This window comes from Emys orbicularis, chromosome 18 (assembly GCF_028017835.1).
Source record: "Emys orbicularis isolate rEmyOrb1 chromosome 18, rEmyOrb1.hap1, whole genome shotgun sequence".
NCBI lineage: Eukaryota > Metazoa > Chordata > Testudines > Emydidae > Emys > Emys orbicularis.
In genome coordinates, this window is record NC_088700.1 from 10005015 (window position 1) to 10027643 (window position 22629).

General features: G+C 49.4%; 1 protein-coding gene across 1 annotated transcript in view; it reads left to right on the plus strand.

The window, feature by feature from the left end:
- RALGDS (ral guanine nucleotide dissociation stimulator) overlaps positions 1-22629 on the plus strand; it is a 40539-nt gene that overhangs the window by 4410 nt on the left and 13500 nt on the right. The window contains exon 3 of the mRNA XM_065418740.1: positions 21291-21401. Within this exon, the coding sequence (XP_065274812.1) occupies positions 21291-21401 (111 nt within the window). The remainder of the gene's footprint in view (positions 1-21290; positions 21402-22629) is intronic.

Genomic DNA, 22629 nt, shown 5'->3' on the forward strand with positions numbered 1-22629 from the left:
TGGGGCCAGTGCTTCACATGGTATTGTTTGTGGAAGAAGAGATCTCTCTTCCCCGGGCCTCCCATGTTAGGTTTGGGGAGCAGAGATCCTGTCTGCACAGAGTGCTCTCCTCTGAGCTCAAGCTGCAGCGCGATATGTCTCCTGCAGCCCACAGGGCAATAATCTGCTGGTATTTCCTGGATGGGGATCTACCTTCTGGCACTGTTCCAAAAGGTGCAGCCCGCGGGCTGAGGTGGTGGTGATTGTGTGTGCACAAGTGCAGAAGAACATAAACAGCCGGGCTGGCAGGATTTTTTTGTTTGATACCATTAAAGCGGGATGGGGGAGAGGCTTCCAAGTATGTTTGTATAAGGATCGTGTTACCTGGAGATTGCTGTCTCGGTTTCCATAGGAGGGAGAGACCTTCCAGAGCCTGGCTCTGTTTGGGGTGTAAGTGGATTTAGTGCTGGATTGGCAGCCCTGCAAACGGAAACCTCTTCTTTATCCACAGGCTCACGCTTCCCCACCCACCCCTCCATCATGCCTCTGCCCTGCCCTAGGGGGATCACCTGGCAGGGATGAGGAAGGAGTTGTGGGTGCTCAGCCTGGCCTGGCCACTTATTCCTTGGCCTCCCAGGTGAGATTACTAGCGACGGGACTGAGTAGTTCCCGTGATATTGGGGCCTGGATACTGTCAAATTCACATCACATCTACCCAGATCAGTAGCACTCAAGTGTTGGATTTGAACCGGTCACTTAGGCTCAGAGGGCCTGATCCAAAGGCCATTGACTGCAATGGGTTTTGTGGCAAGGACCGTTTTTTAGTTCTGTTTGCACCAACCCTACCCAGCACAGTGAGCTCCTAGGCACTCCTGGAATACAGATAATAAATAGTAGCCGGCTTTGATTTGATTGAAGTATAATGTAGCTACCTTTTAGTTCTCCAGAAACCAAGCCGTGATAAAGCCCAGGCCATAGTGATTGTAAGCTAATATTGAGGCGCTGGGGCCGAGTAGGAGGAACCTGTGGGAGGAGAATCAAGACTCATGTCACTTGCAGAGGACTAGTTTTATGTCCCCTATTGGGGTGTGTATTACAGAATCTCCTTCACTCCTTCGACTCATAGAAGATTAGGTTGGAAGAGACCTCAGGAGGTCATCTAGTCCAACACCCTGCTCAAAGCAGGACCAACCCCAACTAAATCATCCTAGCCAGGGCTTTGTCAAGCGAGGTCTCAAAAACCTCTAAGGATGGAGATTCCACCACTTCCCTAGAGAACCCATTCCAGTGCTTCCTTCCTCGTGCTCAGGGCATTGCCAGACCCATGAGGGCACACCTCAGTTAGAGAGAGGGGAAGGGCAAAGGAGTATTGGCTGTTTACTGTTCAGGGATGGAACAGGATCTGCTCACAGAGAGATTTCTTAATGGGATAACAAAGGGATGCCTGTGCCGGTTTGGTACCATTGTGTGTTAGGAAGCCTGGCTCTCCCTTTGGGAGGCCTGGGGGCTGTGATTGTAACCCACTGCCAGTGAATCCAGGAGTGCCAGCGAATGGTACATTCCTCCATTGCACTTCAGCTGGGCTTGTCATTGATATGGCATCTTTACGGGCAGGCCCATCCTTTCTGGCACTTTGACTAATTGCCAGTCACTGTCTCCCCATCTCTTTCCCCCCCACACACTCCCCGGCCGCACGCGGTACATATAACTGAAACAGCAATCAGGAGCTTATTTAGGTCACTCCAGATCACATTTAAAGGCCCAGCGTCCGCCTAATCTGTACTTTCTCCAGCACCATCGCAATCAGAGCTGCCCAGTGGCTCTTCTTTTCAGGCAGTTGTATAAATACAAGGAATGTGGTTTTGCAGCGCTGTGGGGCTATTGCAGCTCACAAATATCTCTGCATCTCCCATGGACCCAGCAAGGGGGTGGGGTGGGGGAACCGTTGCTAAGGAATGGGATTTGGATACAATGCCGGCTGAGCTGGCTGCATGGGGGGAGAGCGTGTTACCCATGACTTCGCTTTCTGGGAGGTGGAATTCCAGCATGCGCTCGGTCTGTGGTGGAATTTGTGCATCTTTTCCGTATAATGGCATCTGCAAAGGGAGTATATGAGAATGTGTTCATATGGGTAACTGGACCCTTCGAAGGGAATGCTGAGGGATAGGATGCATCCCGTCAATGGATTAAATTGTCTGTCTGGTGCTATAAATGTGCCGAGCACCTTATAGATTCAAAGATAATGTTCCTGCCCCAAAGAGCTTACAGTCCAGATAGTTTGCAGTCTACGTAAAAGTGACCTTAATTAAAAATGTTTTATATGATGCTTTATGCAGTTTATCCAAACAGCCCCGGAGAGCCATTCTTTTTGCAATGTAAGCAGCAGTGCACTGCAATGTAAAACTGATTTGTTTGAGTGTCTTTCTCTCCCCCCTCCCCCCAAGCTTTAACTTGGTGTTGGTTATCTGGAGAATACATTCAGGGTTTTATTGCAAGGGGCAAGTTTTCTGTTTAAACTGTGTCCACAATCCTACATTTTGACAGACACATCCAAACTGGTCAGTGGTGAAATAGTTAAGTGGCCTTGCTGCTTAAACTGTCATAGTTAGCATCTCAGGGTTAACATCCTATTGAGCTGGATGGATACAGTTTGCACCTCTCAAGGCAGGCCCCATCCAAAACCCATTGAAATCAGTGGAAAGATTCCCATTGACTTCAGTAGGTTTTGCATCAGGCCCTTAGGTTGTGTCTTCACTGCACTGCTAATCTGGGTGACTGGCACCTGGGTCAGCCTAGCATCCCCACTGCAAGGCCCTTCTCGCGTTACTGTGACCTCACTAGTTATGTCCTTGCCCCATGTGTCTGGGGCTGTATCCAGGGGAGAGGGATAGCTCAGTGGTTTGAGCATTTGGCCTGCTAAACCCAGGGTTGTGAGTTCAATCCTTGAGGGGGCCATTTGGGGCAAAAATCTGTCTGGGGATGGTCCTGCTTTGCACAGGGGGTTGGACTAGATGACCTCCTGAGGTCTCTTCCAACCCTGATATTCTATGATTCTATCCCATGATTCTTTGGGAAAGAATCCTAGAGTGCTCAGCACAATCAATTGAGGGTGAACTTGTCTGTCTTTTGGGGGGGAACTGTGGGATTGGTGCTTTAGCAGCACTCAAGTTACTCTTGCTCCCATCCTTACTGCAAAGTGGATAGATTGGAGCAGAGCTCAGCTCTGACCCATCCCTCCACCTGAGTAAACTAGCGTAAAGCACCTCCAAACCTGGGTCAGAGGCTTTTCTGTGTGGATGGTAGAGGATGCTGGTCTAAAACCTAGGTATGAGCCTGGATTAACTGTGCAGTGAAGACAAAACTGTTAGAGCTGTTGTCTCAGGCTGTCTGCAAACATGGGAAGACAGCACTGCCAAATCTAGAAACACTGTTTAAAACAATGGACATCGGAGCCCCTTTAGAATCTCACGTAGCAGCTTCCAGAAAGTGCTGTTAAATCCTGTTGTCATGTGCCTGTCCAATTCATGCCCTACCCACAATGCACTAGATTGGGCTCCCTCTGCAATAAAGATACACTTGGACATTGCTCTCAAGGTAATTAAAGAAAGAGAGACACCGCAAAAGAGAACAGTAAGACCAGCTGATTCTGTGGAACTGTCCCATGTCTCCTGCCCTGTAAATGGATCCACCACTGCTTGATTGCTTCAGCTCAGGCTGACTATGAAGAGGAGGGGAAGTGAAAACCAAGTGCTGGGCATCAGGGCTAAATTGTGTGTTTAAATGTCATCCTCCCCTCCCCCAGGTAGGAAAGGGTATGTCTCTGGGGACAGCTGGTGATCTGTGTCTCTAGCTCTTTTAATAGCTACTTTCATTACATGCAGTTAGCAAAAATAAACATGTAAGCAGCCCCGCTGACTTTGATGGAGTTGTTCCTGTCTCTAAAGGTGTTTGCGTGCAAGGGCCCTCTAGTCTGTTCAGACTGATTTTAAAAAAGGGTGAGGCTTTGCTTTCTGTGCTGTCCTGCCATGGCTTCCCTTGTGCCATAGAAATTGGAGAGAAGAGAGCTACTTTCCAGATTAATCCCTGGGCAATACTGGTAACGGATTGTTAGCTCTCTGGGGCAGGGATTGCCTTTGTTATGTGTTTATACAGTGCCTAGCACAATGTGGTCGGAATCCTCTGGCGCTACTGCAGCATGAGGAAATAATAACTGTAACTTGGCAATAACATGGAGCGTGTCTATGGCTCTTTCTTTTCCTTTAGTGCCATGCAAATGCTAATTTAGTTAATGAACAGTGCACGTGTTCCCAGGGCTGCAGTTTGTTTTGGTTTTAATAGGACAGTTATTTTACATTAAATAACTACCAAACATACCTGAGGAGCGGCAGTAACGTAACAGCTGGCATCGTCAGAGTGTTGTCAGAGCTTTGAGCCGGCATACATGCATGTGTAATGCATATTTATCTTGCATAACTAAACAACAATGGGTTTGTTTTTATTCCTCAGCTGGTCTTTTGACTGGGTTCATCTCAGAAATGTGACTCTACAGAGGGAAATGGCCTCTTCTTACTGCTCACATTGGCTCCTGGGCGGCTTTTTGAATTGTGCACTGTGACTGCAGCTGCCCAGCTAAATTCTGATTCCTTGGTCCTTGATACTGATGATACTGTAGGAAGCAGGAAAAACACAGCTTAAATTTCCAGACACCAAGGCTGAGCTTTCAGTGCCGGCATTTGGGAGAGGGGGGGAGAGAAGAAAAATTTGTTTTGACTTGCAAACGAAGCAGATTTAATAGGAAAGTCATTGGCGGTGACTTAATCTGGAATGCTGAGGTGTTATTTTTAGAGTTGCTTTTCTCTCTGTTAACCACATTTTAACAAATAACAGCTGAGCAGAATGCCTGTATGGAAATCTGGCTTTTAAAGTGTTCCCTACCCGTAATACAGAATATCTTTCTATATGACAGAGCAAAACCACTGAGATTTCCCCTCTTTACAGTGAACGTGTTTCCATAGTGACGTGAAACCTGAGAGTCCGCTCTGGGTGCCTGTTTGAGGTTGATGTTTTCAATTTAATAGATTTGTTTGTTTGGTGGTTTGTTTGTTTTTAACCTGAATTAACTTCAAGGAACGTGTGTGTGTGTGTGTGTGTGTGTGTACACACAAATTCCATCTCTTAGTGAAACTGGACAAAGGAAGACTGTTTTGGTTGAGCCAAAACTATAGAGGGGAACTGAACTGAAATCCTGACTCCAAACCCCTGGAACTTTGAGGAAACTTGGATCCAGATCTGAACCTTTCAGCTCAGGCCAAAAACTTGGGGTGATTCAGCTCTAGGTTTGTTTTATCTGAATCCTCATAAAGTTCAAAAAGGTCTGGGTAAATGGTTCTGCCTTTGGCCCCTCTCTCTTGCAGGGTCTGGCTGCATGCACCAAATTCCGGTTGAAGTTAATGGGAAATGAGCATATGGAGGATTTGCAGGACGTAGCTATTATAGTGAGCAAGGCCAGGATTGACCTGATCTTTCCCTAGATGCTCTCCATGTAGCTCCCAGGGATGTCAATGAAAGCAGGGAAGGGGAAGGCTGTTGTTTGGTCAAATGACAGAACTTTCCTGCTGCTTGTCTTTATTCAGCTGCACTTTTGAAAGTGGATATTTTGGTTAAACTTTTTTCTTGCCTCTGGTGTTTAAATCACTTGGCAGGAGCCTCTGGATGGATGGTGCTGTGCCATTGCCTGTTGCTAGTCTGCAGTTCTGGGGCTGGTTGGCTGTCTCTTGACTGTCGTTTAGTGATGGCGTCCTGGTCACCACAGTGCAGCTTCGCTTAGTGAAGGCACTGGCCTCTCTCTCGCTTCTGCGAGCATCTAAATGACTCAGGACATCGCTATGGTTTACTGTTGGCGGGGTGATGTAATTAAGCCCCTGTTTCCTGCAGTGTTTCTGATCATGTTGGATTGTGCCACAACATTCATCTCTGGATTATTATTTTTTTTTAATGCCCCCAGATTTGAGCGTGTCTGGCCCTGGCGTGTTGATTCAGACCCATCTCTGCTAATGGGTAGATGGGTCTGAATGAGCCTGGGAAGCTTTGGACATCCTGCAGACAGCCCCTGAATGCTTGGCTATTGAGTTGCATCTTCTCCAAACTGTCAGAACTTCTTGGGACTTTGCATCTGGGCCATCAGTGCTGTAACAACACCTTTTCTTTTTGTTTGTTTTTGTTTTGCACTGAAGTAATTCCTTCTCCAGTCCTGTCCAGGGCCTGGAGTCCGGTCCCGTGCAGGTGAAGAGAGAAAGTGAGTGGGGTGCTAGAGAGTTCAGAACCTCCCCACAAAGCTCTGAGCTAGCGAGAAGGGGCAGTTCAGGGTGGTCCTTCCTTCCACTCAGACCCTGAAACCCAAAGAGTTGCGGGTGGAAGGCAGGCACTTCTGGCTCTCTTGCACACCAACGCTTACGCAGTGACGGTGGATGTTGCCTACGGATCCCAACAGCTGTTGTTTTGGGGCTGCTGAGGTCTCTTCAGCAGTCCTTGCCCTAGAGAAATCATTCTAAACAGGAACGTGGCTTGGAATTCAGACGAGGGGATAAGTCTCTGTGGCTGCCGGTAGCTGGTAATCCGGAGCAGGTGAATGAGGCCCCGCAAAGGGAAACCAAGTGCTAATCCAGCTCCGGAAAGTTTTTGAGTGGGAGGAGTAGACCAGTTAGCCCACCAGCATGTGTCTGCAGTGGCTTGTTAAATTGCTGTGTCTAAGGGATGAGTTGACTTTGCTCAGTGTTTATTTGATTTTCTGTGCAATGGGAGCTGCAGGTGCTCTGGTAACATGACTGAAAGGCGGTCCCTAATATCTATAATGTGCTGCTGTCGTGCCCGGAACGTAGACGTGGCCTCAAAAGTGCTAGCTCAGTGCAGGGGAAATAGCCTTCGGGCAGAAGCTGCCTCACCCTAGGATATTGATTTTAAATCTTTGTGTTACTGGGGATTTCTTGGCTGCGCCTCCAAATGATCAGCCCTTTGGGTGGTGCTGGGGCAGGGTGTGCTGCAGGCTATGCATCCACAAATGCAATGCTGACCGGCCGGAGCAGGGGGCTACGTTCAGGCAGGTAGCAGACAGTTCTGAAGCCCTGATGTTGTCCTAATCCTGTTCGCTGAGGGCCCAGAGCTTACTGCCTGGGTACTCTTCTCTGCCTCGCTGGGACTGCTCTCAGCAGTGTATGCAGGGTTGGGCCCTCGGACCTTTTCGGGCAGGAACCGTGGTCAGAATGTTCTGACCTGGGTGCTTAACAGTTAGGCTGCTCAGTGCACAGGTTAGGCCCTTAAATGAGAGTAACTTGATTCTCAAAGGTGCTGAGAACCTTCAGCTCCCATCATCTTCAGTAGCTCAACACCTGTGAAAATCGGGCGGCTTTAATTCCAGATATTGATGTTAGGTTCCCAGGTGTGAACTTGCTGGCCTTTGACTCTTACCTGATTGCAAGCACCTACCAGCCTGTGGGCGCCATCTCTGCAATCCCAATAATATGAAATTTTCCTAATGACAAAACAAAAGTGCTTGGTGTCAGGTTTCCTCACACACACCCAAATGGCAGAACTTGACTCTGGGGGCTGGGAGGGAACCATCCGAGAGGAAAATCTCCATCTAGTCAACATCGCCAGGCACATCCCCATTTCACTGCGGTGGAGCCGAAGGAGATGCTGCAGCATAGGGCTCTGGCATGAAATCTGGGCAGTCAGGAGGCTGTGGGGAGCGGCTGGGGGTGGGGGAGATTTAAACCCCCTCACAAGGTGCAAATCAACCCAGAAAGCACAGCAGTAACAAATGAAGGAGTCATGCATCAGCTGTGTCCGGAGTCGGGGGCGGGGAGCATGGCCAGAGAACAAAAGCCCTCGTTTTCTTTCTCCCTGCCTTTCACAAACAGCCCTGCGCTGACCGCTCCGTTCAATGGACCTTTCCTGCATTTTCTCTGCTTCAGCTGTTTATTGGGTCACCCTAAATAACAACAACCAAAAAAAAAAAGGAGAGAGAGAGAGAGATGGTGGTTTTTTGATTGGCTAGACTGTACAATGAGACCCTCTCTGCCTTAATGAATACAGTAGCAGCATTGAATTGGGTTACCCGAGTGCATTGACCCTGCCGTGCCATGCAGATCAGCGGTGGGGCTGGGGTTTGCAGTTTTCAGAGCACTCAGGCCATAGACTTTCTGTGGGGTGCTGGGGATTGTGGATATCTCTTTGGTAACCCTTCGCTAGCCGCTTCAGTGCCGTTACATAGTGCAGGTGCAATGGCTGATCCAGACAAGGGTGCAAACGAATCTGGGTATCTAGGGCCTTGTGAAATCCTCCTCCCTGTAAAGGGGGAAGAAGCGGAAGTAGAGAGATTCTGGCTGACTTTTCAAAACAGCCCACTCGCTTTGGCTGCTGCTCTTTCTCATACACCAGCCTACCTTGCAGAGGTCTGAGAACCAGCAGCGCCCGTTGGTTTCCGCTGGAGTTGAGTGCTCATCACCTCTGAATAAAGTCCATGCGTGTCTCAAGTCGGGCACCTGAAATTAGTGGGTGCTTTTTTTTGGAAAATGTTTTGCTAAGTGATTTGATGACTGCCAAGAGAAGCAATTGGGGTCACCAGGGCTCTTAAAATGCTGGAGTTCGTGACTCTTAGGGCTTGCCTAGGCAGAGAGTTTATACCAGTTTAATTAAGATCTGAATGTAATCCTATTTAAACTGGTGCACATCCCTGTGTTGACACTCTTATTTGAGTTTGTGTGGCTTGCTCTGGTTTAGCTTAAATCAGTTAGGAGCAGCCACTCTTAAACTGAAATGAGTGTGTCCCCACAGGGGCTTGCACCAGCTAAAGTAAACCAGTGCCAGTTTGTGTGCAGGCAAGGTCAGAACCCTTGGCAGTCATCTTCATCAGCAGAGAATGTCTATGGCTTAGAGATGCTAGCACTGACACAGGGATCCTTGTTACCTCTCCCCGGACCCAGGCCAGTCCCAGGCACTGACTTGATCTTTATTACCACTTTAGTAACCAGGTCTGCATTAAAGGCATCCAGTGGAGTGGGAGGTGGGGGCGTGTGTGGAAAGAACAGAAATGAGATTGGAATTGCACAGCTAAACCATGTTTGAACCGCAGCCAACTGATGAGTTACAAGCTAAAGCCAGTGGATTATTGAACAGGCGGCTATTTACAGAGTAGTGGAGCTGCACTGAGTGGCTGTTCTGGAATGGGGCATGGGATAGGAGAAGAATGGATTGGTCCCTGCCTGTGGAGAGGGCTGAGGATTAATTCCTCAAGAGGAAAGAAGCTCCCCATTCCACTCCTGTCCCAAGAGCTCAACAGGCAGCTAGAAACCAGAGTGGACTGATTTTTAAATCACAGCAATTTAAAGCACCAATTTTAATCACGATTTAAATCAACAACCAGGAAACCTTGATTTAAAGCATCAAGTTTAATTGTGTTTTGCATTTGTACTTTATTTCCCTAAAGAGAGGTTGATTCTCATTGGTTGGTAACCATTAAAACATGTTGATTTGTAACTAATTATAACCTTTGCACTAAAATTGGTGCTTCTTTTTGCTAACCAGAAGGTTACACTATTTCTGTACACATTTATTTAAATAATTATATAGCTTAACTTTGATTTTTTTTTTTTTTTTTTTTTTCAGATTCTTAACTTTTACATTTTCTTTTTATGATAGAAAATGGTGAATGATGCCTTTCATACTTGCGATTTGTGTCAAGCTCTGTTTGGATGGAAATTCAAATTCAATGCACAAAAGATGCATTTTAATTTGTTTATTAAATACAACTTCCTTAAATGTGCTGGATATATAAGGAGAGAGTTTTTTTTATCAAAATCTATTTTGAATTTAAAACTAACTGGATTATTAAACAAAGGAAGTAAATTGAACTGATTATTTCTGGTTACCATATCCTTCAAGACTTTAAAATTAGTAGCTCTCCTCCTTTGATACCTAGTTCTTATTCATAGATTAAAAGAGGGGAAAAAAACCTTTTCTGCTTTTTCAATTCTTCAGGGCAAGGACTCTGTCTTCCCCATATGTTTGAACACCATGTTTAGCACAAAGTGGCCCTGGTCATGTGCATGCACTGCCATAACCTAAATAATCACATCTGCTGGACGTATTTCTATTATATTCAAGAGAGAAGGTGGGTGCGGGAATATCTGTTATTGGACCAATTTTAGTTGGTGAAAAAGACAAGCTTTTGGGTTCATGCTTGCAATGCAGAGATTTTTCCACCCAGGTTAAACGCGGAACCTTTAATTCTCTAGTTTGTCCGAGTTGATTTTAGAGATGAGCAAAACTAAGTGGCAGATTTAGGTTTTGCAAAACAATAAAAGCATTTGATTTTTGTAAGCCCAATCCCCTTGTGCCCTCCTCACATGCCTCCAAACCAGGGTTACCGGTATTTTTTACCTGGCTCTCATTTTAATTATACATGTTCCTAGGTTAGCAGCGGGACTGAGGACAGATAAGTGGTTCTAGTTTTGGCCTATCAAGGCTGCGAATAGTGATGGTCAAAAATGCAGGTAGCTTTGTCTTGGTTTTCAAATCATTGCTGGACAGGTTTTATTTTTGCCAAAAAAACAAACCCAATAGTAAAGTACTGGCTCCCTGGGAACCAAACCAAACCCCCAAGGCATGGCTGGAAGAAGACAGAAAAATCATTATGGTTTTGATTCGTCTCTAAGTTGTAATGATGTTGTTGCATTTCAAATGCACCCATTACTTTAGTGTCTAGACACTTCCATCTCTGCACCTCTGTCTCTCTCCATCTCCTGCTCTGTGTCCCTGCGATGGGGGTCAGATCTACATCATTTGAGTCCTTTGAAGTGGAGTGAGTTATCGTCAGACACTCTCTCTGTTTAATCCAATGCAGTGATACCTTTGTGTGCTAATTGCCACCCACGGTGACATTCTGGTTCCTCTTCCTTGTGCCCTGAGCTGTGCCCGTGTGTGTGAGCAGTATGTTGCCATGCGTGGCTGCCTTTATATATAGTTTGTGGAAATGCATGCTTAAGTTAACAAGAACACAAAGCTCAAAATTGGAGCAAGGGCTGAAATTGCTGTGTTGGCTGGGTGCTTTTTGCCCCAAGCTTGGGTGGAGGGAGAAACATGCAGGGCTCAGGGTTTTTTTTAATGAATTTCATCACCCTAGAAAAGGAGCACTTCCCAGAATGCCTGTCTGTCCTCAGAAGTCCTGCCTCTGGGGAAGCTTGTCCATATAGTTTTTCACGTAGGGTGCAACTGTCTGAGTGCACGAGTGGCCTTCATACATTCTTGTGAGCAGGGACGTGGGGTTTGGATTAAATCCCATGCCCCTGGTGTCTCACGCAGTCAGTGCTTTCGCACTGCAGTTCCCACTCTCCTGTGTGTTCCATTTAAAGGGCCTGAGTTTCAGAAGCTCAGCCCCTGCGGTTCCAGCTGAAGGCAGTGGGGACTTGGTGAGTGCTGAGCATCCCTTTAAATCCAGCCCACTGTTTCCAGCTGATGAAGAGACTGTGTGTAGCAAAGAGGGGTGTGGGTGGGTGTGTGTGTGTGTGTTTGTTTTGTTTTTTTTAAACCCCTTTAGAAGTGAAACCAGACCAGAGGAGAACTCCGGCTCCCTGCGCTGCCTCGTGTCTGGAACTAAGAGGTTTAGTTCCTAATCCCCAGCCACTGACTCACTTGTGCAAGTTGCAAACACTCCCTTGTAACAGACCCCGGTGCCAAAACAATGAGTGTGGATTTCAGTAACTCAGGTCAAGGTTTTTGCAAAGGGGCTAGAGATTTTGGGTGTCTTCATAGAATATCAGGGTTGGAAGGGACCTCAGGAGGTCATCTAGTCCAACCCCCTGCTCAAAGCAGAACCAATCCCCAGACAGATTTTTGTCCCAGATCCCTAAATGGCCCCCTCCAAGGATTGAACTCACAACCCTGGGTTTAGGAGGCCAATGCTCAAACCACTGAGCTATCCCTCCCCCTTAACTTGAGATGCCTTAAAAAGGCCTGATTTTTTTTTTTTGATTTTTTTTTTTTCAGGCCTGAAAATTGGGCCCCTTAAATGTGTGTGATGTTGGGCACCCAAAACCACTGGTCACTTTGGAGAATCTTGGTCAAAATGGAGAAAGCTGTGGAATACTTCCCCAAAGGAAGGGACGGGAGCCCCATCCCTCAAGTCACTTAAAATTAGACTGGACTTAATACTGGAGAATATGCCTGCATTGGTTCCCAACAGAGGAGGGGTTCATGGGCATCTCCCAGCTCTTGATTTCAGTCAGGGGCAACTCCAGGTTTCAAAAGTCATTGAAAATACTGGTCCTTTGGGTCCAGTAGCTCAGGCTCTCAGCTGGGGCCAGGGACTGCAATTTTCTGCTCTTAACGCCTAAAGTAAAACAAAATGTGCATTAAGTGTGTCAGGAAATCCTGACCTGCAGAGCCAAGCAGCTGATGGGGCAACTGGCTGCTCCCATGTCTTGGGGAAAACTATTCTCTGCTCCCCCACCCCCATTCAAGTTTAGCTTCTGGCCCCCGTTCCATACCTTTCCTGTTTTCCCCTTTGTAGTTACTTTTTGATAGGGCTTTGGAATTGTTCCTTGACTGAAGTGGCTCAGGGACAGGAAGGAAGGAAGGCAGAGACTCTACAGAGTTGGAAGAATACACCTCCATCTGTTTAACTTCCTGACACTATTGTTCTAATGCTTGAGCGATTAGCTCTCAGGGATGGAGCTGCTGGAGGCTACAGTGGGTTTGGTGCTGCAGAAGTATATAACCCACAGTAAAGGATGTTGGCCCTGTCTCCCCTTCCAGTCAGTGAGACCGGAGAAGGAGACTGGGAGTCAGGATCTTTGGGTTCCTTTCACAGCTGCTTTACTTTTCTGTGCCTCAGTTTCCCTATCTGTAGAATGGGGGCAATCATGTCTGCCTTCCTCACAGTGGGATTGTGAGGTGCTGTTCAACATTTGTGCTTTGAGAACCGGGGATGAAGGGAGTTGTGTATGTGCCCTGTATTGCGCCGTGCGTCCTCTTGGCAGTGGTGGGGCACCCACAGTTCCCATTGGACTTCAGAGGAAGTGAATGCAAGCACTTCACGCCACTCCAGGTGTGGTCAGCATCTTGCTGGGTCGACCCTGTTGCTGTTCTCCCCGTCTGCTCCCACCACCCAGGGCAGATTCAGCTTCCAAAGGACTGCTCCATCTTGGCTCCAGTGACCATCAGCTCAGTGTCGCTGGGTCTCTCCAAAACTCCCTCCCCCGTTATGTGTTAACAAAGATGTAATGATTGAAACAGGGGACTGATTTAAAGCACCTCTGCCTTAGTGTTTGTGAAGGCCCCATCGCTCTGCACAGTAAAACCCCACCCCCGGAGAATCGAAAACAGAGGGGCCCGGGGGAGCAAAGTTCTAGCTCAGTGGGCATCTGTGAGGTTTTCACTTCTTGTGGTGGTTACTCAGAAAGGCTGGCCCTACATGCTGCCCCAGGTGCAGTTGGTGCCCTACTGGTACTTTAGATGGGTGTCCTACATTCCTGGCACCTTCAGTTGCTTGTCAACCAAGGCCCATGCTAGCAGTAACCTAGACCTGGTATGTTGTTACACAGGGCATCTTTCCCGTGTCCTTGGCCCTTGGATACCATGGGGATGGGGTTGATTCAATAATCAGGGTAGGATGGTCTCTCTCGACCTCTTCCTGAGCATTGCACTTGAAAGGAAATGCCTTATCCCTGTGTGTGGATGGTGAGGGGAGGACAGTCCCGAGAGGTGGGGAAAACGAAACTCTGCTGCTTGTATTGCCGCTCTCTGGCATTGCGTGGAAATCCCCCTAAGGAAACCTCTTGCGTTGCTGATTCTTATTTTAGACAAGCAGAACAAGGCGGAGCTTCTGCTTTTGTGTCCGATTCACAGAAACAAAGCTGTTTTCCTCTCGCTAGCGAGGGGTTTTTTGTTTCCTTTCAAACAGGGCTACACGTTGTGGCTTATGCAAGAGGCTCAGAAGTAACTGCAGTTCAGCCTGATGAACCCAGGCTTCTGCTTCAGTGAATGAGTGAGACCTGACTCAGGGCTTGTGTGAACCTTGGGGGAAATGGGCATAGGTGGAACAGATTTCTAGAGGAAGCTTCCTGGCTCTCTCCGAAGGACTCCTCCCAAGTTATCAATGAGTGAGTGCCGTCTAGAACGGGGCCCCGGAAATCTTACTTTCATTGACCTTGAAAAAGTCACCTACATTTTGATCCAAAGTCCATTGTACTACATGCTAAGACTCCCATTGACTTCAATGGACTTTGGACCAGGTCTTTAATCTTGTCTACACTAGCGTTCTCAGACTGTTAATTCTCAGCAGGTGCTGGTGGAAGGTGAATTGTAGACAGGGTTAGATGAGATGAGGGTAATACACACTTGAGTCTTGGCCTGTATGGCCTCCACCTCTACTGCCGCTGGAGTAGCTGCATTTATTCAGAATTGTGGGTCCAGATCTACCCTGAGGTAGTAACAGCTCCACTGTCTTATTTTTTTCCTATCTGTGTAAACAGAGTGATGAGGAGTATTTATGGCACCTTAGAGACTAACAAATTTATTAGAGCATAAGCTTTCGTGGGCTACAACCCACTTCTTCGGATGCATATCCGTGGGTTGTAGCCCACGAAAGCTTATGCTCTAATAAATTTGTTAGTCTCTAAGGTGCCATAAGTACTCCTGTTCTTTTTGCGGATACAGACTAACACGGCTGCTACTCTGAAACAGAGTGATGGTATCTCTTGGGGAAGGATGCAAGATATCATTCACTTCGGCTCAAATAATAAACAGTAATAGGCTTTAAAGCATTTGAGTTCCCCAGCTGGAAGGTGTTAGAGAAGCAGAGTCGTCTTATTTAATCCAGATGCTGTCCAGGATGCCTCCGTGTAAAAATAGCTTCTCTAAGCACCTCTGTCTCTGTCACCCGTACTGCAGGCTGATACCTTTTTAATAACCGTTCATTATCTGTATTTCCTGAGGGCTAAGTGTGAACACATGAGTTAATTCTTAGGCCTTGGTAATTGTATGTTAATTGTTTGTATCTCACCTGCAGAGGCTTTGTCATGCCCACACTTAGATTAAGTCACACACTTCCTCTCCTCCTTCACCTTATTGACTCATCTCAAAGAAGTTTAAAAAAACCCAAACTTGTTTGGGAGGCGCTCGGTTTGGTTTTTGCATTTTGCATCGTTCTTCAGGTTGGTGACAGTCAATTTCGCTTTTGCTCCTTGGCTGGTTTCATTGTGTGGTTCTCACTGCTTCCTTCTGTGGGTTGCAAACACTGCAGGGGAAGGTCTGTTTATAAACAACTGTTTCCATTGGAATTTAACTATTTTTTTTTGGTTTGAAATCACATTTTTTGTTTTTAGCTCTTACGTAACCTGCATGTGGAGCTGAGCTTGAGGGCGGCCTCTCTTTTGACTATGAGGCGAGCATCATTCTATCAGGATTATACCCTTGCTGCAGACTTGGAGCTGTGGCTGTTTGCTAGCCTCTTTATTAGACTTCAGTTGGAAAACATTGGGATTGTAGATGGGGAAACTGAGGCACGGAGAGGTGAATTGGCTTGCCCAAGGTCATCCAGCAGGCTAGTGGCAGAGCCAGAAATACAACCCTGGTCTCCTGAGTCCCAGTCCAGTGCTCTATCACTAAGCCACACTGCTTCTAGCATTTTGAACCATTTTTTAAAAATGGTCCCACTTTTCCAATAGTCCAGCCAAGCCGTCTGAGGTGAATTTCTGCTTTTATTTTCCTTGTGGTGAAACTGCAGAGGAAACTTACAGATGCCTTTTCAAAAGGTCTGCCGTTTGTGCATAACTGTACATTCAACCCCCACCTAATTAAGCAAATGCGGGTTTTCCATATGCCTTGAAATCGGAGGTCCTTTGGAAATGTAGCCATCAGAGGAGGACAGGATTATACGCTGAACTAGATAGACTGAGGCCAACAGCCAAGCACTTCAGAAGCGAGCACTGGTTTCCGAGAACCTTCTTTTTTGCGTTCCCAACTTTGCGCTACTTTGGGCTGTATTTTCAGGGGTGCTGAGCCCTCACTGCTCCAGCTGAGGTCAGTGGGAGTTGCAGAGCTCAGGCCCACGGTCTCATGAAAACGGAGTTACTTGGGGAAAACTCAGCTGCAAATGGCTTGCCGGAAGTTACAGAGGGGGTTGGTGTGAGAGCTGGGATTAGAACTCGGGAGTTCCTGGCGCTCAGTACCACAGTCAGGGTATGTCTTCACTACCCACCGTATCGGCGGGTAGCAATCGATTTATCCGGGATCGATATATCACGTCTCGTTAAGACGCGATATATCAATCCCCGAACGCGCTCACCGTCGACTCCGGAACTCCACCAGAGCGAGCGGCGTTAGCGCAGTCGACGGGGGAGCCGCGGCCGTCGATCCCGTGCTGTCTGGACCCCAGGTAATTCGATCCAAGATACTTCGACTTCAGCTACGCGAATAGACTTCAGCTACGCTATTCGCATAGCTGACGTTGCGTATCTTGGATCGATTTCCCCCCCCCAGTGTAGACCAGCCCTCAGACTGCTAGATCTCACCTCACTCCCAGTCCGACTTCCTGTTCTGTTTCTGCTAAATTGCAGAGTAGGGGGGAAATGCACTGGGAAATATTAGTGCAGATGTTCGTTTGGGCCTTAGCTGCCTCTGCGTTTCTGCTTTGTTTTGCTTCCTTAGTTTCTGACCAACATGTGCAGAACGCACAATCAGCAGGAAAAAATGGGGAGGAAAGAGGAAGCTGATGCCAAGAATAAAGACTTAATATTTGATAGAGTCCCATCCTAGCAACCCTCCAGGCCCTCGGTGCGTGCCTGTCCTATACCCATCGGATATCCGTTTACTTTGTGCGTGATTTGTGAAGAGAGTATCGCAAAAGTCATCGGAAAAAAGTAACTGAATCAGAGGGACTCAAAGTAGGAAGGAAATGGAGTTTGCACATATATGTGACAATGCAGGGCATTCCATCTGCATGTGACACGGAACTCGTGAACGGGATTGATTGCTGAGTCGTAACATTGCTTTCCCTTTCAGCTGCATGGCAACTCTGCAAGTGATTCATGGACTAAACACTGGAAATTTTGTACTTGCCAATATATGACTGTTTATATTTTAATTAGGTGAATTCAGTCTTCGTGATCCTTCAAAATTCTGCATCAGGAATTTATAGCGGTTGAGCCAAGTTCTGCTCTTAGTTATACTAATTTAAGGGTCTGATCCTGACGGGTACTGAGCACCTCCAGATCCCCATTACCTTTGCTGGGAGGTACAGCTGCTCAGCATCTCTTGGGATCAGGACATAAATCCATTACACCAGTGTAGTTAGAGAGCAGAATTTGCTCTGCAGGTTAGATTACGGTGATTGCACCGGAGGCAAAGCAGAAACCCACCAACCCCATGTGTGTCACTGTGCAATTGGATAGGTCCTTTTGTGGGGCAGGATTTGGCTTCCTCTGAAGCATTTGGTGGTCACCACTCCTAGAGAATATGGACTAATAGGCTGATTTGGTGGGGAAATTGCGTGTCTGAGGGTGTAAATTACAGGAACATTCTTTCTTTTTTGTGGAAACATCAACAATTTGGGACAAACCCATCTGGCTGAAATGGTTTTTTAAAGGCGTTTCTTAGCATTCTTTTTAAGCAGACTTGGCCTAAAAGTGGATGTGAGGATTTGACGGTATAATTAACACTATCCTAAGGCTTATGCCTTGACTTCAGAGGAGCATGTGTTTCTTCCAGACGCCCGTACTTAACCACGTTCCCATTTCACTGATCCCCATCTAAGGCCTTGTCTGTGTGGACGTTCTTCTTCCAGAATAAGTGTGGCTTGTTCTTGTTCCTGAAGCTAATCAAGCACAACCACATGTGGAGACTTTCAGGAATAGCTATTCCTGGATAACACTCTGCGTAGACAAGCCCTAAGCTTGGGCTACATCTACACTACGGGGGGGGTCGATTTAAGATACGCATTCGACGTATCAGATCCGACTTACCCTGTTGTGAGGACGGCGGCAAAATCGACTGCCGCGGCTCCCAGTCGACGGCGCTTACTCCCACCTCCGCTGGTGGAGTAAGCGCGTCGATTCGGGGATCGATTGTCGCGTCCTGACGAGACGCGATAAGTCGATCCCCAAGAGATCGATTTCTACCCGCCGATTCAGGCGGGTAGTGTAGACCAGGCCTTGGAAGCTAATGGGGGGTGGAGCGGAGGGAATAGTTCCCGCCATCTGTAGCTATGATGGAGATGGCTGCCTGCAGGGATTGGTTCAGGGTGGCTTGGTTTGCTGGTTTATGACAGAAATGCTTCCTGCTGGACAGGGTCGGCTCCAGCGTTTTTGCCGCCCCAAGCGGCGGGGGGGGGGGGGGGGGGGAAGCCCCGATTGGCGGCAGCTCTACTGCCGCCGCTTCATTCTTCGGCGGCAATTCGGCGGCAGGTCCTTCCCTCCGGGAGGGACTGAAGGACCCGCCGCCGAAGATGCGGACGTGCCGCCCCTTTCCCTTGGCCACCCCAAGCACCTGCTTGCTGCGCTGGTGCCTGGAGCCGGCCCTGCTGCTGGAGAAGCTGAAGAACTTCCATGGCTGAGAACTCCAGGTTTTGCAGAAATCCTGGAAAGGTCCTTACCCAGCAGACCCACCACTTGCATGACTTCCCCCTTCCCCATACAGAGCTCGCTCACTGGGAGCATCCACCCCAATCCAATGCCCAGGTTAAATCCATGCAGTGCCAGTGGCCACCAGCTGGGATCTGTTTGTGTCTGAGCAGGAAGGTTGGGTTCCCGCATGGGAGCAGCTGACGGGGGTTAGATCCTGCTCCTGGCTGTTCTCCCCACTGGATGGGTTTATGTAGCAGCAGAAGGTGTCTCCATCTCCTCAGCAGCTGGCTCTCGGAGACGGCTGCCTAACCCGGCTTTTCAGCTGGACACTGGGAGCCAGGCAAAAGAGCTTCGGTGGCTGCTGCAGGAGCTGGTCGCTGGCTGGGGCCAGCCCGTTTTCTTTGTGCCCTCGACCCCGATATTGCATCAACATTGTGTTTCCCCTCTGAGGCGTGGGAAGGTGAGCGGCCGGCCCGGGTTAGATTAAGCGATGGTTAGGGGTCCCCGTGGCCGCTCAGGGCAGCTTTCCCGCCTTTTCGCAGGCGTGTGTTCTGGTTCATAAACCAAAGTGCGGTGTTTGACTGGGCCAAACCCACCCTTGGGGTGGCTCCATTAACGTCAGTGGCTGAGACGAGCCCGTTGTGCGTCCCCCACCGGAGCTAGGAGGGCTGTCGCTAGCCACAGTTCCTCTTGTTCTTATGCTCACTCTCTGCGGTGTCACAGCCTGGCTTTCTCTCGTTGACGATGTGCTGTGTGTACTCAGGAGGGACTTGGCTGCGAGCCTCCTCCGAGCCCAGCCTGGGTAAATCTCTTCCTCGAACAGGCTTAGCCGGGTATCGGTGTCAGGTGTGTTCTCCATAGGACAAGTGGCAGGTTTATTGTATGTCAACATGTTTCACCATTTTGGGCAGGGAAAGGTGGGGAGGGAGGGAGGGATCCCCCAGTGTTTTAAAGGGATCCGGATAAATCCTCTTAGAGGGAGCTTTGCCTCAGCAAGCCGTAGGGAGGAAGGGCCGTATGCTGCTGTGGAGCTGTTGTGGGTAGTGGAGCTAAATTGGCCTCATTGGACTTGAGACTTAGAGCCCAGTTCAAGGTTGCTTTGCAGCTGCCGTGCCAGCTATGCCAGCCGGAGGGGAGCTTGGGGAAGCAGGCAGAAGTTAGAGCAACCATCAGAGCTGCCCTAACCAGCGTCCTGGACCAGGCCAGCCCTCGGGATCACTCAGGAGCCAGCTGCCACTCTGCCCCCCGCCCTCCAAACCCTTCCTCTGGGCGGGGCAGAATGGGCTTTGGGTGAGCTCTAGGGCTTGCAGTTGGGCCAGTGGATTTGATTCCCAGCAGAGCTGTAGCCCTCCTGTATGGCCTAGGTGCAATGGGAATTAGTCACTTGGAAAATGGGGGGCTGCTAATTTCGGGTGCTCTACCTGAGAAAACAAAGGCCTGATGTTCAGCCGTGCCAGGGACCCGCCGCTCCTGTTGATTTCAGCCGGACTTGTGGGTCCCGAGCGCCTCTGAAAATCAGGCGCAAGGTACCTCAGGTCAGGCACTCGAGAACTGAGCCGCTCAAAACGAGGGGGCACTGACATGTAGGCCAGCTCCCTCATTTGCACAAGGGGGATCCCGGCACGTATCCATCTCACGTGTGGTGTCGGATCCCCTGACACTAGTATTTGCAAAGCACTTTAGGGTCTATAGAAGGTGCCATTGAGAATGGGGCAAAATATTGGTACCTGGATGCCATGGTGATGGGCCCATTAGAAATGGGTGGGGACAAACCTGTCAGTGGCTTCTGTGGCGGCGGAAATTCAGTCTCTCCTGTCTAGAGCTTTCTCTGCTCTCCTGTCTGTATACAAAGCCCACTTTGCAGGCTCTCCCTGTGTCCAAGCTTCCCAAGGTCCCCTGCTGCAGGTGCTGTCCCTCGCTCCCAGGCAGATCGGTTTCACTGTGACTGTTTGCTACGTATGTTGTGATCGCACTGCCGAGCGGTGAGGGGCAGAGTTCTATGTTCCCCTGTGCTCTGGGGGCTGGAATGGGCAGCAGCCCAGGCAGGGAAGGGAGTGTGGATGGAACAGGCCTACGTTCTGGAGCTGGGAGCACCAGCTCCCAGATTAAAACCCACTAGGGAACGCTGCCGACCGAGCCCCAAATGCTGCAGAAGTGTTAGCTGCGGGGGGTGGGGTTCTTGCTCTGGTCAGTGTCAGGTGCCTTGGGCCTGATTGGCAGAGGGGCTGAGCACGCTAAAGACAGTGGGAGCGGCTGTGTCCCAAGAGCTCGAGGCTGCGGTTTTGGCCCTTGGCCCCCCTGCATTTTGGGGAGGAGGCAAGTTTTGGGGGTTCAGCCCTCCTACAGTTTGCAGGACGGGGGGTTGAGTGCCCAGCTTTTGGGGCTGGCTCTCCCAGTGCTTGTGCTGCTGTTGAAGCACTGTGGTGCATTAGGAGGAGCCCCCCTTACCGATCCTAACTGTAGGTATGTAGAATTCCCCCCTGGTACAGCACTCTGGAGCTCTCCTTACATTAGGAGGGAAGTGCCTGTAGGCTTTGCTTCCCCCCCCCCCAACCTTCCTACCCCCCAGGACTGATGCCTCCTGATTTGCATATTTAAATATGCAAATGTACCCATCTTGGCCTCCCAGCCATTCCCTGGACAAAGTCCCCCATGCCATGAAGGTAACGGCGCTGTTTCCTTTCCCCATCGCAGAGCTCCACGCAGGAGATCGGAGAAGAGCTGGGAGACGGCGTGATCTACAGCATATCGCTCCGGAAGGTGCAGCTCCACCACACAGCCAACAAGGGGCAGCGATGGCTTGGGGTAAGCTGTGCCCAGCCTCCCTTTGCCCTCTGACTACAGCGGTGATGATTCCCCCCCCACACACACCTTCGCTTCTCCTTGTGCCTTCCAAGCATGGCAACAGGTGGTCTTTGGGGTGTCGTGGTGCCAGCAGGGTGGGCGCAGGTGTAAGTGGACATGTGCCACGTAAGCCACAGGCCCAGTTCTTAGCGTGCTGGGGCAGTGTTTCCTACAGCGGCTGGTAGATCCATTCATCCTTTCCCTCTCCGGGCCTGTTGCTGCACCCGCTGTGGCATTGATTGTGCTGCATGCAGGCGGGTGGCTGGCTGGCTTGGGGATTATGAGCATACAACAGTCAGGGCGGGGGATGAAGCACCCCAGCCAACGTGGACACCGATGTTTTGATTTGCCAACTGCAGCTCTGGGGTGGGGGTGAGCCCCTGCCCCCAATAGGACAGCTTGATGAAACATGCTCGCATGTGCCTCATCCTCTTCCTGCTTTGGGCTCAGCACTCCATGGGGTCTGGTGTTTTGCTCCCTGAGAAGAAGGGGTTAAGAGCGGCTCCCTCTCCTGCTGAACAGCCTGTCTTGGAGGAAGCAGACATCCTTTTTGTCTGACACGGCCAACAAAAAGCCTCTCCCCTCCCCGGGAGCTGGCACGGGGCCGGGGGACCAGACAGGCCCCGCAGGAATGCAGCGCTGGGTATTATTGTTTCCGGCTGTCCAACTCCATCACATTCCAGTGGCAGAGCGGATGGGCAACCCCTGCATGGGAGCGCTGAGAGAAGGATCCCAGAGCCAGAAAGGCTCCAGGCCTGGTTTTCCCCTCTGCCCGCGGGTGGGTGTGTCTCATGCAAAGAGTCAATGTGGGAGCCCTGAAGGCTGTGGAAAGAAGAGGCGTCTGCTGGAGATCCTCATTTTTCCCTTCCCCTCCTATTATTTTCTCTCTTAACTTTCTGTTTCCTGAGCTGAGGCAGGCCCAGGCCCTGGCCAATGGGAAGTCAGTGTTTGCTACTTTGCATTGCCAGCCCTTGTGTCTGCTTGAGCAGGGATAGCAGATGAGGGGGGGAATGGGCAGGGCACGCCAACTTGGATCGGCTTGGGCACCTCCCCACTGGGACAGATTGCTCTGTCAATAGAGGGGCGATCTGGGCATAGGGCTGGGAGCCAGGAATGCCCCAGTTCTAATCCTGGCACTGACACCCTCTGTAGCCTTGGGCGCATCACTTGGCCTCTCTGTCCCTCAGTT